We start from the raw sequence: 16,645 nt of genomic DNA, 5'->3' as shown, positions 1-16,645 counted from the left end.
GGGCGTTGCCAGATGGGCAATGCACGAAATACCCATCGTGGATTTTTCCAAACATCTAGTTTGGTCAGTTCTCGAAGATTTGATTTGAGAATAAGTTTATATTTTCTGGAAAAAAGAAGCAAAGAAAGCAGATACTGATCAAAACGCAGAGGCATCCGGGTAAGTGCCATGAGATTTATTACACCAACTTACATTCATTTCGAGGACTGTTCTGTGCGTAAAACGAACTTTTTGGAAGGCCGAAAATCAATCGCCACGCGTTTTTTCCCTATGCATGAGTGTGTGTGCGTGTGACGAAATTGAGGAAAGTTTCTTATCGTTGAGATTGGGGAAAATCGAAGGTTAAATATCTTGTGCAACAAGTCAGATCGATGTTTTCATATTCCCATTGAAAAGTATCACTTCCTTACTCCATTGGCTAAAATTCATTCATACGAAAGTCTCCTCGATTAGTCCGTGTATGTGACAGGTTGTTTCTAGAAGTGTGCGTGTGTGTGTAGAGGGGCCCTGAAATAGACCACCCCCTCCCCTCCTTCATCTAAAAATGTCCACTTGGCAACAGTTACGAATTTTCTTTCAGTCGGAAATGCATTTCTCCGGCATTTTTCAAAACAAGGCGCTGCGTAGTTTCTATGCTCACAATATCTTATCAAAACGCGTAATTTCGTCGCAAATCTCTTTGGAATTCTCCGCCTTGCGCAGGGTATATATATAATTATGTTTCAGTGTTTTTATTTTGGCAATGACATTGATTGTGAAATAATGTGTAGTAAGTTTCCTTTCCCTGCGAAAATACAATCTTTTATTTGTAGTACGAGTTCGGGTACACTCAACTGCTGCTTTGAAGTTATGTTTGTTAATTCCTGTTCAATTCCTTTTAATCGCTTCTCTTAAAAATTACCAATCACTGCAGTCAGAAGCATAAGAAATTGTTATATATTTATTCGCTAGTAGGTTTTATAGTTCACGTAAGTGAATTGAATTTAATTATTTGAATTTTTGCGGTTTTTTTTTTTTGACTTTAATAACATTACAGAGCAATGTTACTTAACAGAGAGAATCGAATAACATCCATTTCGATAGTAAGGAACATCGGCACTATCGTCTCTGCTAAATTAGGGTATTTTATAGTACGAATTTCTGTTGGCACCAATTGTGTGAAACTTGTACGCCGACTGGTAACACTGGTCGTTCACAAAATTCTTCATTCGAAATAAAACAACAAAGCGGAGAAGTACCGTTTTTGGCGAGCGCGAGTGTTTGAATGTGTTTGTTTGCTTAGAAATAGAAAATAGAAATTTGTAAGGACCAAGTGCAAAAATCGATGCTGTTCGAATGTACAAAGCTTTGCTAAAGCGAAATTAAGGAAAATTATCAGAAGGAAAATGCACAGCTGATGGAGAAAAGTCCCAAGCACTTTCAGCCTAGTGTGTGTGGGAAAAATCGATCCGCAGACGGGAAAAACCGAGGATAAAATGCCAGCCTAATAAACAGAGTTCCAATTGTGATACAAACGCAGTACAAATTAGTTAACAACTAGCTTAAATGGCCAACGACAAGGTTTTATAGCAAACTCTCTGACGCAATAATTGAATAGGCGTATAAGCTGCCAGCCAATTTATTCACTTATTTTCGAGTGTAATAGAAGCAGAAATTCACAACTAAACAAGGTTCACCTCAACATTCCTGCGCAACACAAAAACAACAAAATGGCTGTAAAAACGTAAGAAAATCCTATATTTATTTAAGAGGGAAAAAGTCGATGAAATGCAAAAAGAAAATGTAGGTTTTTTCGTCATCCATCAGATGATATTGTTTGTAAGAAAAAGAAAATATATTAGGCATACATACAAAATTCGTTCATTTACGTGTTTGTTTCGCTTCCATTTTGTTTCACAGCTGTTTGTCTGGTGTTTGTGTGTGTGTAAACGAGAGAGTGGGTTTTTTGGGGTCCGCTATTCGTAGGCCGATGCTTGTAGAGTGAGCGAGAGGGTCGGATGAGGGGTGGGTGGGGGAACTAGCTGCTTGCAGTGGTATGTGTGTTTGAGGGTCTGTGCTTTTTATGCAAGCTGTACAACATACATAAGTAATGCAAGTAAGGCATGGCTTAGTTACCTTAGTATAGTACCTACTTATTCGCCTGGAAAACTATTCCTATTGCCTTCCCCACTTTGCATATCTGTTTTATTCCTAATTTGCGTCAATTGTTTTACTTTACGTTCCCCTTTTCCTTTGTTGTTCTCCCCACAATCAGAGTGTTTCACTTCCAAAGTTCCCCTACCAGCGCACACACACACGAACTGCAAACAAAGACTTTGTATGTGTGTTGTGTTCCCATTCGGATTTTTACCTCATACATACACGCACACCAGCACAGCAACTTGATTGGTTTGGGAGTGTGCGTGCTCGGGCTTGGAATTGCGTCAGCCAAAAATAAAATATGTGCGACGAATAAAACTACTTGTTTTCGTTTCAAAAACACTTTTGCTTGTTTTAAGAAGCAACTTGTTTCTGGAAAACACAATTAACAACTGTTATTGCATTCCGTTTTGTACCCCGTTTCTCCTGATTTCACCTTCAGCGCTCTTAGTTTGTTTTCTGGGTCATATTTGTTGATTTCAATTTGTTGCGCAGTCGCAAACTCGAACAGAATTGCTTAATTTGTTGATTTTCATATTTTCCATAGCCTCCAAAATAAAATATATACAACGCATAAAACGGCCCCACGCACGCATACTAATGAAATAGTTAGGTTGGTGTGGTTGTGTGGGTGTTGCTGCTGTACCGTTGTTTTATTTATTCTTCTTCACACTTGTTTACATGTAAAAAGGTCTCTATTCTCTGCCCACCTTCTTTGCGGAATGAAAGAGAAGGAACGGGTGAGGAAGGGGAGAATTCAGCATTAACCCTTAGCTGACCAATGTCCAACTATTTGGGTCACTTTTAATAAAAGTATCACTTTTTGAATGAAGAGATTAATTTCAATTTCAGTTTAAAAGTACATCATCCATTTTTGTACTCCCACAAAGTCATTGGACCGAAATTCTAAGGCTAAATAACCCGAAAGCCAGCTGACATCTATTGGGCTTCCACTTGCGGTTAGGAAGGCGCCTTCTTAGCAGAAATCGTCTGCTTTCTACCTGTTTTCTTCGATTTCGGTGTGCCATGAAATTCGTGTGTCTGCGAAAACGACAGAAGGCCCAAAGTGAAATTCAATGCCAAACCCACTTGAACGACAGCTGACCATCTCCCATGTACATCCCATGTACACCGATTCCCATTCCCGGCGATTCAAAAGCGCCCAGAAAAAGCACTCAACTGAACCGATTTCCACCCCTCCCTCCGACATTCCCCCTTTTCAAGCTCGTGCCAGGCGACTTTTTGAGTCCCACCCTTGCTAATTCAATTTCCCGAAAGGTGACGAAATAAATCCCATAGTCCCGACTGCAGCTGCCCTTTTCTTTTTTTTGCACTGCAGCTGCCCGCCCTTCTGGAGGCATTTCTATGGGTTCTCTGACAATGGCGATAAGATCGAACCGCTTTATCGAACCTCGTACTTACGTCATGGAATGTTACGAAATGTCCGCCTCCTCTCTGATAAGCGAATCCCCCGCTCTATAAGTCATCATTGGGATTGCAGTGTATCGGCCAGCTATCTAAATGTCAGTCCGGAACCTTGGATATAGTACGCGTGTATGGGGAATACAGCAGTAATTGAGCCCCTGCGATATCTCGAGGCTAGCAATTACGCCGATAAACACAGAACCCTCTATAGGAAGGGAATTTCTCTGGCATTACGCTTAGAAAATGCCCTCAAAGGAGGAGCTTAGCTATTAAAGCAAATTCTCCTAAAATATATTTCCTTAATTAAAGCTGAAACTTCCCAAACCAAACCAAGTAGAATGAATCATTAGACCACTACCTTTCTGTTCAATCATATACATTAAAGCCACCAACTAACTGGTGTTCCGTGTCCGTCCCTTTGCTATTTTGGGACTTTGAACTACGACTGCGTTCTCCGCGATTAGCACTCGCTTATCATTCCTTTGGCACGCTCCTCAGACGCTCAGCCGCCACTCCATTCACTCAGACTTTGGGCACGTTCTCTTTACGTCAGGGAAATTCTTACTGCATTTCCGTTGATAATGAAAAGTGCGCGGGGGCTCGAGTGCACTGCAATTTGGAAATGGCCGAGTCACACGATCGGTAGATAATGGCCTAATGTAAATCGCCAGTCCAGCTGACGAGAGCGACAGACTGATAGCACGCCAGTATTGATTCCAAAACCTAGGAAGCTACGAGAGAGCACTGGAAAACAGGCTTGGCAAAGGTCGATCGTCAGATAGGGAGGCACTATTTCCAAATCCAACGAAACGCAGTGCATTGATCTTTTCTCTGCGTTGCTATTGCCGTTTTCTTTTGGGATCTTTTTCTTTAGTGTATCGAAAAACACAGAGTTTCCTTTGTTCGCTGGAGATATCGGGAGACACATTTTTCCCCGTATCGTATCTTTTCCAGCACATGCCAATGCAGCTGCTGCAAGATCTTTTCATGCAGTTTCCCCGCCACTTGTGCCGGATCATCTGGGCCTGGGCTATTTAAATTCCGAGCTCCGGCTGTCAGCAGGGTGGATTTGAGCGCTTTTTGGGGTTGCTCCGTGGAGTAGAGCCACCCCTGAGTCAACTGGCTGGGCAATTTCCTTCTTCCATCCGTTAATTATAGCCCGTGGCGAAGTCATAGCTCCGTCCACCTCTTTCGCCCTCGAAAAAGTCGAACTGCTCAGGTTTCTTAGGGGTTGACAACGTTTTTTCGGCTGGTTCAGGTTGTTTTAGAAACAACAGGAAGCATCGAATGAGAGAAATTTGAGGGAAACATTTTCATTTGGCGCCTAAACTGATGAAATTCTGGCCACGTCCTGAAGATTGTAATGTGAAAATGAAGAAAAACAATCGAAATTCGAAATACAGCCGAGAACTTGCCACTCTTTCCACCATCCACCATTTGGAGCCCGGCTCTGGTCACGTTTCCATTTCTCCCATGAAAAGCTGGTCTTTACATGGTCTCTCTGGCCTTCTCTTTCCCGCAATCTGCAGCAATCCCACTCTCTCTTTGGCTGTCATTTGTTGACCTTCATCAGTCGATGACGATGATAAATGAACGAACAATCCATTCGTTCGCTCAAGTAAAAAAAGCCAAGTAAACGAAAGGCAAAGCAAGGCGTAAAAATTAAAAACAATTTCCGACGATCATATGTTTGCAGTGGAAATATTTCGCTTTTGGTTAGGCTTTTGTTTACGATCCGCACTTTCGATTTGGAAACGCATCTTTTTACCTTACGACAGCACCTGTAGCCTAACTTTCAATTGCAGTCGAGGGATTTACGGCGCTGCTGCTGTTGCTGTTGCCTAGATAAAAACAAAGAGAAGCCACGAAAATATTTCGCACCTGCCTGTCTGCCCAGGTAATGGCCACGCCCTCCGCCTGTTACGAAAATAGGTAAAAAGTGAAATTTTTGTGCGCTTCTGCTGGTATTTTTAACAACAACATTAAAAATATGGCAACACAGATACTCACTCGTTGCTTATTTGTGTGCGTACGTGCTTTTTGCGTCAGCAGAGCGCGCGCCAAAAAGAAAAACAACTAAAAACAACCCGTCAAACGAAAAAATAAGAAATAATTCAGCTGAGAAATCTTACGTACATATGTACATATGTATACCCATTTTAAGTACAACTGCATTCGAGCAGAAAACCTTCGTAGAGATCAGAAGTACGATAACTTTTTGTCTAGCTGAAAGTGGTTCGTATCACAAAAGCTGTGATTTTTAATAACGCCCGCCTTTGTTCTCGCTCTGACTTTACTGTACAGTGGAGCCACAAACGGGTTGTATTTTATTGTAGCTGGAGGGAAAAACAATCGTCTGATGTTGTTATCAACTAATCTTGGTATTGATAGCAACAAATGCCGAAAATCTTATCATGCTTTTTTATTACAACTAACATTATGAAAGCAATAGATTTTACAATAACCCCCTTTCAAATAAATTTTGAACCATGTACACTTTCGACCCATGTTGCCCACTGATATGCTTTTTTCATTGTTTTCTTTGTGTTTATGCTCAGCAAAGCATAAAGTTGAACTTTAACCCCTGTGCCTTACCGTTATCGCTTACTTGCAGCGGAAGCTTTTCTCTGATTTTGCTTTTAAGCTTTTTAAGCCGCGATCTCACTGTTTCTTTTGTGCTTGCTCAGCAGCTTTGTAGCCAAAAACTTTGGTGGATCGCCCCCGACCCTTGAAACGGGTTTTTGGTGGGTGGGCGACCTTGAATTGCGGGCCCAAAGCTAGTTTCATTCGGTTATTGTTATTCGCTGTTTTTGTCTGGGTCTTATAAATAGAACTGATCATGAGAAACCCCACAAAACGGAAGTCTTTGCTGTCAATGCACAAATATTTCGGGGGGCATTTTCAATGGCGTCACATACACTCCCTGTGTGTCACATAATCCGCATCTGAATCATGGCTATGGTGGCGCATTGGAAGATGATTCAGGGCGCGGTCGAATGTCTAAATGAATTTCTGACCTGATTATGATTAAAAGCCAGAGTCATCGAATTCGGATTCTCAAAGTGCGAATCACCGTTGAAAAATTGGTATATGGACTTGGATTGCCCAATAACGCAACTCCGTAAAGTTAATTTTGCTAGTAAAGATGTATTTTTATTTCGGATTTCTCCACTCGTACGTACTTGCTTTTAGCAGCTGTTTGTTTTGCTAATAAGCAGCCTTGTTTATCTGGTTTGCCATGAAGCAGGTTAAACGCTTTAAAGCCCTCACTTGTGGCCATTCACGTATGCAGATAGAGGACGATCGGAATAGTATCACAGACGAAACCCTTGGCGCCAGTGGCTCAGGGGCAGCTAATTCTTGTGATTTCCTCCTTGTTGCGTTTCTAAAAATAACAAGGCGATCCCTCATCACTGCCAGATACTTGGAATCTTTTGACTAACCAACCACATCTGGAGCCAATTGTCGGGGCTTTATTTACCATCGCCATTGGGTAGTTTTCGAGTGTTTGGTTTAGCTGGGTTTATGTCATCTATCAGCGGATTGTTTACGCCATCTGAAGTTTTTGTTTTGGTTTCCGAAGCAGGAGAAAGCATTAGCTACTCTACTGCAGGCGGCAATCTTTGGATTTTCCTTGGGTCCAACTAAACTAGCACACAATATGGCGATGTTTGCCCAAGTGTTTATATGTAGATTGGTTTCCTCCGGCTTTGCGTTTGCTTAAGTTTTAATCGCGGGCTTTTGGGAACAGCTCTTGTCTGGCGGAAGTGTGAAGTGATATGGAAGTACTCAGGGATCTAATGCTTTGTTGTTTACCCATTCGAGATTGTTTGCTATTGGCTGTGCTAAAGGAGTGGAATAAATTCGATTAGGAAAGTTTTGAATGGTTATTCTTCTCGTCGAACTTATTGGTCTATTTCAAGTACCTGACATCGTAAGCAGCAAGGTCGTTCATCAAGCGTATCAAACGTATCTGAATAATTAAGATCAAAGTATGTCTGCTGTCCGATTCTATACATGCTTTGATTTCTTGCCTCGATCTCGATCTATTTACGTGGTTCGCCTTGGGCGCTACATCGAATCTCATACCCCATACCGCCATACCGCCATACCACCATACCCCCTCCTTCCCATAAGGCAACCTTGTAAGCGAGCGATTTGAATAAAATGTGTCACTGACTGAGGTCGGCTGCTCGATTTGAGTAGAGCACTGCTCAAAATAAAACGTATTCCAATGCCATCGTCTTTATTGCTCCATTGGGCGAGCGCACAACCAATTTTTCCCACTGTACAGGTGTTTTTTCAGCTGAAGCCAAAAAGTTCGTTAAACGCACTGAACGTATTTCGAAAAAGCACAAAAACGGCGAACGAGTGCAATGCACTTGCACACAATCAATTAATTTGCATGACATCCCACCATTTACTTTATTTTGAAACACTGTAATAATATTTGAATTTCTCTGTGCCCCACACAAACCACTTTTGCAGCTCGTAAGTTTTATTTCAATTTAGCCAAACCAAAAACTAAGCATACAAAGCTATCATAAAAGCCGAAAAGCAAATAAGCAAGCGCAAGAGTTTATTATCGTGAAAGGCACTGAGCGAACACTTAATAAACCATCATTTTAGCGCTTTGCACAGAAACTCACTTGCTTAGAGTTTCTGAACACATTTTCCATTTCATTAGCGCGACAATTGTGTGATCAGCGTACGCCAGACAGACCAAAAGTCGACCTATAGCCTATATAGACATAGCTATTGTCGAATTGTCCTTTGGTACACTGCCCGCAATTCTGTCGTCGTCTAATACGAATTGTCATTGTAGAGGGTGTCTTTTGTTTGTTTCCCGTTTGCCAATCGTTGAAAGAATTGCATTAAGGTTACTGAACTGCTGGCGTTACTGAAAACCAGCCAGAGTTTTCCCAAAGCAAAATCTCTGAGTTCTGAGACCGGTGTGTGCAGCACAAGTAGCAAACAGATTAGTTTTATTTTCGGTGGCGTTTCGATAGAGAGTTCCAGTTGTCGTTTTGGACTCCCTGAAGCGCATGTTATCAAACCAACACGGATCTTGAGCGAAAGATTGAGAGTTTCTTCGTACAAACTCGTTGATATCGGCCCAATTGGGAAGTCTGAGATCCGCGTTTAGCTGAAAATAAAAGCAAACAAAATTTGCCAAGGACTGCGAGAACGAAAGGACGAATACCGCTCCTTTCCACTTCTCCTCCTTGCGATTTTCTCTGGGCCTAGTTTTCTTTTTGCACTTTCCCGACACTTTTTGCCAGCAAAGAGTGTTGTTTGTTTAAATTACAACCTTGAAAACCACAACAGGTACTAGGCCAGCCCTCACAATGTCTGTCCCTGTACGCTACTCCTCTGCTGCCGCCGAATACGCCGCCGAAGTTGATTGTGAGTTGGAGAGCACTCTGCAACAGCAGCAACAGTTGCACTTGCAACAGCAATACGAGCAATACGAGCAATACCAGCACTACCAGTACCAACGGGAGCAGGATATCGCCTACTATTGCCAGTTGCAGGCGGCGCGGCAGCAGGAGCAGTTGATGCAGCAGAGGACATCGATGTCGTCGTCGGTTATGCCAGGCCTAGCCTTGCCCCAGGATCACCAGGACCACCCAGCCGCCCTTTTGCACGGACCCCACAACAATAACATCGGACTCACCATGGACGCCCACAGCATCAACGCCATTCTGGTCGACGACGAGCAGCCCTCGACTTCGGCCCAGGCTGCCGCCGCTGCTGCCGCATCCGCGGGTGGATCTGCTGCTGGACCGGGATCGGGATTGGGTGGAGCCATCGGTGGGGGCAAGCTGGCCAACGGCATTAACCGCAATGCAGAGATGCCAACTGATTGGATGAGGATTGCGGACGAGGGCCGGTATGGGACACCGGGTGCTGCTGGCTTGGAGTATCAGAAGTACGAACAACAACAACAACTCGAGGATCTGGCGGAGGCCGAGGCAGGAGCCGTCGGCGGAGCCAGCAACAACAACGGCGAGTCGTCTTCGTCCCTAAAAAAGCTAGAGGATCAGTTGCATGCCCTCTCCTCGGACGAGTTGTACGAAACCCTCAAGGAGTACGACGTCCTGCAGGACAAGTTCCACACTGTGCTGCTGTTGCCCAAGGAATCGAGGGTGAGTCTGGTAAACCGCTTGGCTTTCAAGCTCAAAACTAACTTAATATGTATTCCTTTCTTTTTCTGTAGCGTGAGGTTACTGCCGGAGGACGAGATGGATCCGCTTACGTGCTGCGCTGCCTGAAGATGTGGTACGAGCTGCCCTCCGACGTCCTGTTTTCGGCCATGAGCCTGGTGGACCGCTTCCTGGATCGCATGGCCGTCAAGCCGAAGCACATGGCCTGCATGAGCGTGGCTTCGTTCCACTTGGCCATTAAGCAGCTGGACTTGAAGCCCATTCCCGCCGAGGATCTGGTTACAATATCTCAGGTGGGTGATTGGAAATTCTTTTGATTTCGCAGGAGGGTGCTTACTTTTGTTTGCTTTTCCAGTGTGGTTGTACCGCTGGTGATCTGGAACGCATGGCCGGCGTGATTGCCAACAAGCTGGGCGTCCAGATGGGACATGCACCGATCACTTCTGTGAGCTACCTGCGCATCTACTACGCCCTCTTCCGCAACTTGGCGAAGGAGATCGGCGGCGACTTCTTCAAGTTCTACCAGCAGCTCATCAAGCTGGAGGAACTGGAGAACCGCCTGGAGATCCTAATGTGCGACGTGAAGACCACGGTGATTACGCCCTCGACGCTGGCGCTGGTGCTCATCTGCCTGCACCTGGACTTCCACATCAAAGAGTCGTACACCCGCGGCAGTCCGGAGCTGAAGCACGTCTTCGAGTACATTCTCTTCCTGCAGCAGTACATGAGGGTGAGTTTTGTTGAGCTCTCTGACCTCCAATTTGAACCATTCTAATGGCTTGTTTCGTGTTCTTCGCAGATTCCTGATCGCGTTTTCACCTGCGGCTTCAGCATCGTTTCGGGTATTCTGTCCCACTACAACGGGCAGAACAAGGCGCCCTACAAGCAGCGGCTTGTCTGGAAGCTGTCCAGTCGCACGCTGCGCGTCTTGCGCCCGATCAACCGCTTCTCCTCCGACCTGCCCACCATTGAGGAAGGCATCTCCAATGCCCTTGACGATGGCCTGCGTTCTAGGTGAGTCTATAATCTCTTGTATATTCATAATTAATTTATTGGACATTATGGAAAAAGGTCAAAAATGAAATAGTTTTAAAGGAGAAAACCTACAATGCCAAAAGGGATATTTTTCCAAATTTTTTTTGTAAATGGGACCATAAAACTTTGGGACCTGGATCACCGTTCTTTATTTTTAGTGATTTTTGACATAGCCAACACGCGCATATATAATCTCGAATGTAAGCAAATGTGTCGATGACGATCTGAACTTTTTGGCGTAAACAAGTTTCTAGAATATTAGCGATTCCATTATCAGCCAGAGCGGCAACAACACAATTGTCATGAGACTGGCTGGCTCGCCCACCTCCCGCCTCCTCTGCAAACCGCCCATTCTATATGCGTGTTTGTGTAGCTATTTGTTTTTTATTTTCGCTGCCTTGTTTTTGCCTTTTTTTCGGCCACAATCTTATCGTTTCCAAATACCCGCTAGACGCAACAACAAAATACACGCACGTAGGCTGCTGCGAGGGGCGCAGAAAGAGTATTCGCTTATGCAAAACCTATACATATATCTATGGGCTATATACTCAAGTAGCTATATACCTATATCTTTGCCAGCTGTTGTGCGTCCTTGAATTCTCACATTGAACTTAGATGTGCATGTTCAATGTCATTGAATTTCTATTTCGACAAGGTTGTTTTCTTTATTTTCTAGCTTTCTTCCTAATTGCTATCTTATCGTTGATACAGTGCTCTAGGGTTTTGTGGCTGTTTCGAAAAGTTAGTCATAAACATTCGGAAAGTTCAATGCACTGTTCCCCGAACTTTGTGTTCCAGTTGCACCTGAGCAAAGGCTTGCGAATTATCAGCTGATTTTTGGGGCGTTAATTGCGGGAGGGGCCTTCAACTTGAACTTGTTTCGTTAATTGATGTCCGATTGTTGCGAAACGTCAGTAGCCTTGAAAACGGAATATTAGGGGGGTTAAAGTTACTTAACAAATGTTTGATTAATCAAATTTACTTTTCTGATAAAAAGCTTGACTGGTCTATCCACTTCGTATGATAAATTTTGTTTAACAATTTGGTTTATTTGTTGTTTCAGAACCGAGAGTATTAGCTCCGAGGAGGAGGAGGACTGGCCCACTTCACCCATAATTCCAATTTTCGAACAATGTTAGTATCCAGCGACAGCCAGCAGCAGTAGAGCAGCAGGGTCAACAGCTGGACAACTGGAGCAGCGGACAAAAGGACCATCAACCAGACGCAGACGCGGGACACACCACACTTCTCACACCTCATGCTTTCCTGGCGCCACCAATCCCCAGGAGATCAGACACTAGACATATCCCCATCGGCAGCAAGGAGGAGCAGCAGGAGGATGGAAGTCTGCGAAGAGGATGTGTGCCCGCGAATGCGTTCCGCGTGCAAGTGTAGTAGTGCTGGTTGAGGTAGAGTGTGTATATTTTGCTAAAGTGCATCATAATTCTTTTGGCATACACACGAATGTGTATTTGGTAGCGCTGGTTCTAACATTTAAGAAACTATTGAGATATGGAAATGTGGGCGGCAAGGTGACGCAGCCACGCCCTTCCCCTTTTGAAAAGTTACCCGAGAGTAGCGCCCCCACATTTTTTCGATTTATTTGCGGCAGACAAAAAAATACGTGAAAAAAAAACAAAAGCAAAAAAAAATTTAAAAAAATTAAAACGAATGCTGCGGACCATCATACAAAAGATTGATGCCGTTCCGGATCATTATTCGAGATCAGTGAGAGAGAGAATACGATTTGAGAATTGCGAACCCACGCCGATATCCCGAACATCTGGAATGGGACAGCAGTTTTTTGTTGGTTGCGCTTGAAACCGTCAAAAAAAAATTCAAAAACCATAAAGAAAAAAACTCCCACAAAAAGAAAATCCTTTCTACAGACCCCTAAATAAGTTGTCACTCTATGTTCTCTATGTTTGTCCCCGCTCTTATCAGTAAATGTAAAAGCCCCGAATCTATGGACCCAAAAAACCTTAAAAACACCAACAAAAATCATAAAATCTAAAAAAAAGTACAAAAGTTCTTTATGTATAGACCGACCTAAAAGATAAGCTAACAACAAACAAACAAAAACAAAAAAACAACACAAAAACAAGGTCAGATCAGATTATTCAGTAATTTTAGCCGCGCTCAAACAATATGAGAAAGCCCATAGAAAAACTAAAGTATAATTCGCCGCCTGTATTGACTAAGAACTCTTAACAATAATATAACATTAAACAAAGTACGATGAAGCCACAATATGTAGTGTGTGTCTAGTAGATTTTTCTCTGTATAACAAAATCGAAAACCAAACAAAAGCGAACTCAATTTCCGCCCTAGAAAATCAAACGAAAGCATGACAAATGCAATCTTTCATTATCATACGCAGCTAAGTAAATTTGTTATTTCTACACAATTGTTTATCTATGACTCGAACAATCAATCATTCAATCAACTGCAAGGCATTGAAATTTAGTTCGAGTACCACGGTGATCCTCTTTTTTATATTATACCTTCAATTATAATGCACATGCTAAATCTTCTTTTTTGTTACCTAATATTATTTAACTTATTAAACAAAATGTAAACTGAAATCCATTCTTATGTTCTACCATACGAAACTACCCTAGTTTAAACCCTAGTTTAAAGCAAACCAGCGTTGAGACAAAGCCAAAATTCAATTCAAATTGAAGCGCGGCAAATCAGAAATCAGAAATTATGATGCAACATTTAGCAAGATGTACCGAGAGTGAGAAAGAGAGAGGGTCGAGCGAAGAGTTTTAGAGAACATAGGCAAAACTAACGCAGAGCATAAACACAATTGAAATTTCGCGAATTCAGAACACTTTCTTTTTAATCCACTTGGCAGCGGAATGTGCAAACTCCTGTCTGTAAATTTGAATAAAATGCGTTTGCCCCCGCCACAGGGGCATTCAGATTTCATGAATATTTACAACAAACTCGCCTGTTTTATTTCACTTTGTCCGTGGCCACTTGCCCGGTGCCAGATGCAGTGCAGCGGCGACTCCGGCGAAATGTGAGTACACCACCACCATTTCCATAACCCCGACTTCCGATCAAGTGTAAATAAACCGGGGCGACTTTGCTGTAAATATTCAACCATCAAGTCAATATATTCAATTAACAATTGTGCAATAGATTTCATTGTAATTTAGCAACTTTCTGAACCACAGCCTGAAGATCAGTTCTGTAGAAACAGAATCCGAATACATTGTTAAGACAGTCGAACGCTGAAGTGAAATGCGATACAAATAATTATATTTAAGCGACAGAGATCATCATGTGTTCGTTTAAGCTTAGTGCAAACTTAAGTAACAGCCAATTGACGATTAAGCGATTAAGAGAAAGGTGAAAGCGGTGAAAATAAGTCTAGAACTAAGTTTTTCTACCATCGACTGCCACGGGCTGAGATTTCATAATTTTAACAACTAGCAAATTTTACATTGTATTTAGCGCGGAGTTAGTTAAATATTTGCAAGGATCAACATCAAAAACGTGAAGAAAAATCTCAATTATTGTAAAGTGTATGCATAATTAGTTTTTATTTGATGACTAGTTTTATTGATGATGATGATGGATGGTTAATCCACCATCGTCAAGTTTTGAGCTTATATTCGGTTGAGGTTTACATTTTTAGGATTAGTTACCACGCGAAATGAATTCATACTGTACATTACGAACCACTCATTTTAATTTATTTTCAATTACAACCTGTAATTAACAATTAGATTCTACTTTATCATTGTGTAAAGAAATGTGGATCAAGTTGTTTGAAAACAGCTGAAGCTCGTGATTTAAATCATTGTACACATTACAACAAATAAATGGAAAAAAAAAGTATTATTAAATGGTAAACGGAAAGTTGTGTTTTCTTTATTTTACCTATTTAGAAGCTTGAGTATTTTAAAACATTTAAAACGTTCAATAACTAGAAAGTTATTGCTGGCCTGTTGGAATTTGAAACCTTAAACCTTTTTACGTTAAAATTAAACTAGTTAAAAGAAACAGACAAACAAAATAAGCCAGTGTTTTGTATAATTTTTTAAATTTGACATTTTATAAATTGACCGTTATTTATATCGACTTTTATTGCAATAAACTTGCGATAGTTGTTTTGTTGAGACCGTGTGCATATTCTATCGATAGTCAACCTGATTACCCAAAATGATCGTATTGACTAGAGCTTAAATAGAAATCGCATTCAACTGTAATGGAAACTGGAATTATATTTTAACGTGCATATCTTGAGTGCATTAAAATAAATAAAGCAAAGGAAATTTTGATTTAATTTGGGGTATATTAACAGTATGTCTTTAATCAGATCTGGTATTTCTCTATTAAGCCGGCGGTATTTTGATCTCGGCCGCGCTGGTCACACTGCTCTAGACATAACCTTCCTTTTCCAATAATTTTTGTGCTGTGTACACGTGTTTTACAATGGCACCCGTCGAGAAAGCTAAAAAGGTGGCCAAGTCGGCCAAAAAGGGCAAGAAGCACCCGGTCAACTCCTACCTGAAGGGCGGCATCCTGCGTTACTCCAAGGCCCAGGTAAATATCGCCGGAAACAGTGGGGAAATGGCCTCTTGGCCGAGTGACGCCTCCACCTGAAGAGGGCGCAGCAGCGTGGTTCGCATTTAGTGCTCCGATCCTATTGGATGCGTTACTTACTTATTCATTCGTGGGTGTATCACGTACTGTCCCTCCAACTGGTGTTAGTTTTACTTAATAACTTTGTATTCGTCGAATTCTGAATAAGTGTATTTCTCCCCGTGTTCAAGTGGCTATAGGTACAAACCATACATACTTTGCCCAAATTGTTTACTCTTCCCGTAAATAAGTTCAATAATCCTCAATACCCTTTCTTATCACTGTGCAACCAGTGTCAAATCCTTCGAAAAACTGATAAACCAAGAAAACAAATTCACCCTATAGTTAAAAGGTAGTTAACCACATTCTAACCCATTACAGATGTACAAGCGTCGTGCCCTGTACCGCCTGAAGGACAAGAAGAGCCCCGTGGTGGAGAAGGTGAAGGTGCCCATCAAGAAGGTGAAGAAGATCGGAGGACCCAAGAACGGCGGTGAGCGCACGGTCTACCTGAAGAAGAGCAAGGCCACCTACCCGACCAAGACGTTCGTGAAGAAGCGCCCCTCCAAGGCCAACTTCAGCGAGCACAAGCGCAACACGCGCCGCAACCTGACCCCCGGAACCGTGCTCATCCTGCTGGCCGGACGCCACCAGGGCAAGCGCGTCGTCCTGCTGAAGGTCTTGGCTTCCGGACTCCTGCTGGTCACCGGACCCTTCGCCCTCAACTCGTGCCCACTGCGTCGCGTGTCCCAGCGCTACGTGATCGGCACTTCCTCGAAGGTGGATCTCGGTGCCTTCAAGGTGCCCGAGCACCTGAACGACACCTACTTCCGCCGTCTGAAGGCCAAGAAGGACAAGAAGAGCGGCGAGGCCGACATCTTCGCGGCCAAGAAGGAGCGTTTCGTGCCCAACGAGCAGCGCAAGAAGGACCAGAAGGAGGTGGACAGCGCCCTGCTGAAGGTTATCAAGGCCCACCCCGAGGGCAAGTTCTTCGCCAAGTACTTGCAGAACATGTTTGCCCTGCACTCCTCCCAATACCCCCACCGCATGCGATTCTAAGCGAGCGGATTTGGTTCTTCAGTTTAAGGATTTCTAAAGCAAAAACACTGTACAAGCGCGCCCGCTGGTTAGACTAACAGGATTTGTAAAATAAACCTTACAAAACGGAAAGTTTTTGTTTATTTCTTCAGAGAACTACATTTGACGTTTTTTAAAACATTTTTGAGTAAGCTCAAATAGTTGCACACAAGCGTCAATTTAAATTAATTCAAAGTAGCTGT

The 16,645-nt window shown here is 42.8% G+C and overlaps 2 protein-coding genes and 2 long non-coding RNA genes across 5 annotated transcripts; 2 read left to right on the top strand and 2 right to left on the bottom strand.

The window, feature by feature from the left end:
• The first annotated feature begins 36 nt into the window (after window positions 1–36).
• Window positions 37–13,717, top strand: LOC120454620 (cyclin G). Of its 2 annotated transcripts, none has more exons than XM_039640086.1 (6): window positions 37–159; window positions 8,893–9,713; window positions 9,785–10,024; window positions 10,087–10,461; window positions 10,531–10,745; window positions 11,830–13,717. In XM_039640086.1, exons 2-6 carry the CDS (start codon window positions 8,913–8,915, stop codon window positions 11,903–11,905), a joined length of 1,707 nt encoding a protein of 568 aa, XP_039496020.1. In that variant the 5' UTR covers window positions 37–159; window positions 8,893–8,912; the 3' UTR covers window positions 11,906–13,717. The 2 variants fall into 2 exon arrangements, with proteins under 2 accessions (XP_039496020.1, XP_039496022.1); XM_039640088.2 differs by lacking the exon at window positions 37–159 and adding an exon at window positions 1,200–1,723.
• LOC120454623 lies at window positions 6,050–8,046 on the bottom strand. The gene is made up of 2 exons (XR_005616640.1): window positions 7,491–8,046; window positions 6,050–7,409 (listed from the first exon to the last, which is right to left on the bottom strand). It is a non-coding gene; the product is annotated as an uncharacterized LOC120454623 (long non-coding RNA).
• Window positions 13,718–15,166: 1,449 nt separating the features above from the next.
• LOC120451430 (60S ribosomal protein L6) lies at window positions 15,167–16,535 on the top strand. Its single transcript, XM_039635106.1, has 2 exons — window positions 15,167–15,326; window positions 15,747–16,535. Exons 1-2 carry the CDS (start codon window positions 15,216–15,218, stop codon window positions 16,422–16,424), a joined length of 789 nt encoding a protein of 262 aa, XP_039491040.1. The 5' UTR covers window positions 15,167–15,215; the 3' UTR covers window positions 16,425–16,535.
• Window positions 15,177–15,740, bottom strand: LOC120451431. The gene is made up of 2 exons (XR_005616385.1): window positions 15,447–15,740; window positions 15,177–15,382 (listed from the first exon to the last, which is right to left on the bottom strand). It is a non-coding gene; the product is annotated as an uncharacterized LOC120451431 (long non-coding RNA).
• Window positions 16,536–16,645: the final 110 nt, after the last annotated feature.

The sequence above is a fragment of the Drosophila santomea genome, chromosome 3R (assembly GCF_016746245.2).
Source record: "Drosophila santomea strain STO CAGO 1482 chromosome 3R, Prin_Dsan_1.1, whole genome shotgun sequence".
Classification (NCBI taxonomy): Eukaryota; Metazoa; Arthropoda; class Insecta; order Diptera; family Drosophilidae; genus Drosophila; species Drosophila santomea.
Note: the sequence above shows the minus strand (reverse complement) of the source record. Positions and strands in the feature narration are given on the sequence as shown.

Coding starts and splice junctions, on each gene's coding strand:
- LOC120454620 (XM_039640086.1), top strand. CDS start 8,913: ATGTCTGTCCCTGTACGCTACTCCTCTGCTGCCGCCGAATACGCCGCC. Junction 9,714..9,784: donor TGTTGCCCAAGGAATCGAGG/GTGAGTCTGGTA, acceptor CTTTTTCTGTAG/CGTGAGGTTACTGCCGGAGG. Junction 10,025..10,086: donor ATCTGGTTACAATATCTCAG/GTGGGTGATTGG, acceptor TTGCTTTTCCAG/TGTGGTTGTACCGCTGGTGA.
- LOC120451430 (XM_039635106.1), top strand. CDS start 15,216: ATGGCACCCGTCGAGAAAGCTAAAAAGGTGGCCAAGTCGGCCAAAAAG. Junction 15,327..15,746: donor TGCGTTACTCCAAGGCCCAG/GTAAATATCGCC, acceptor AACCCATTACAG/ATGTACAAGCGTCGTGCCCT.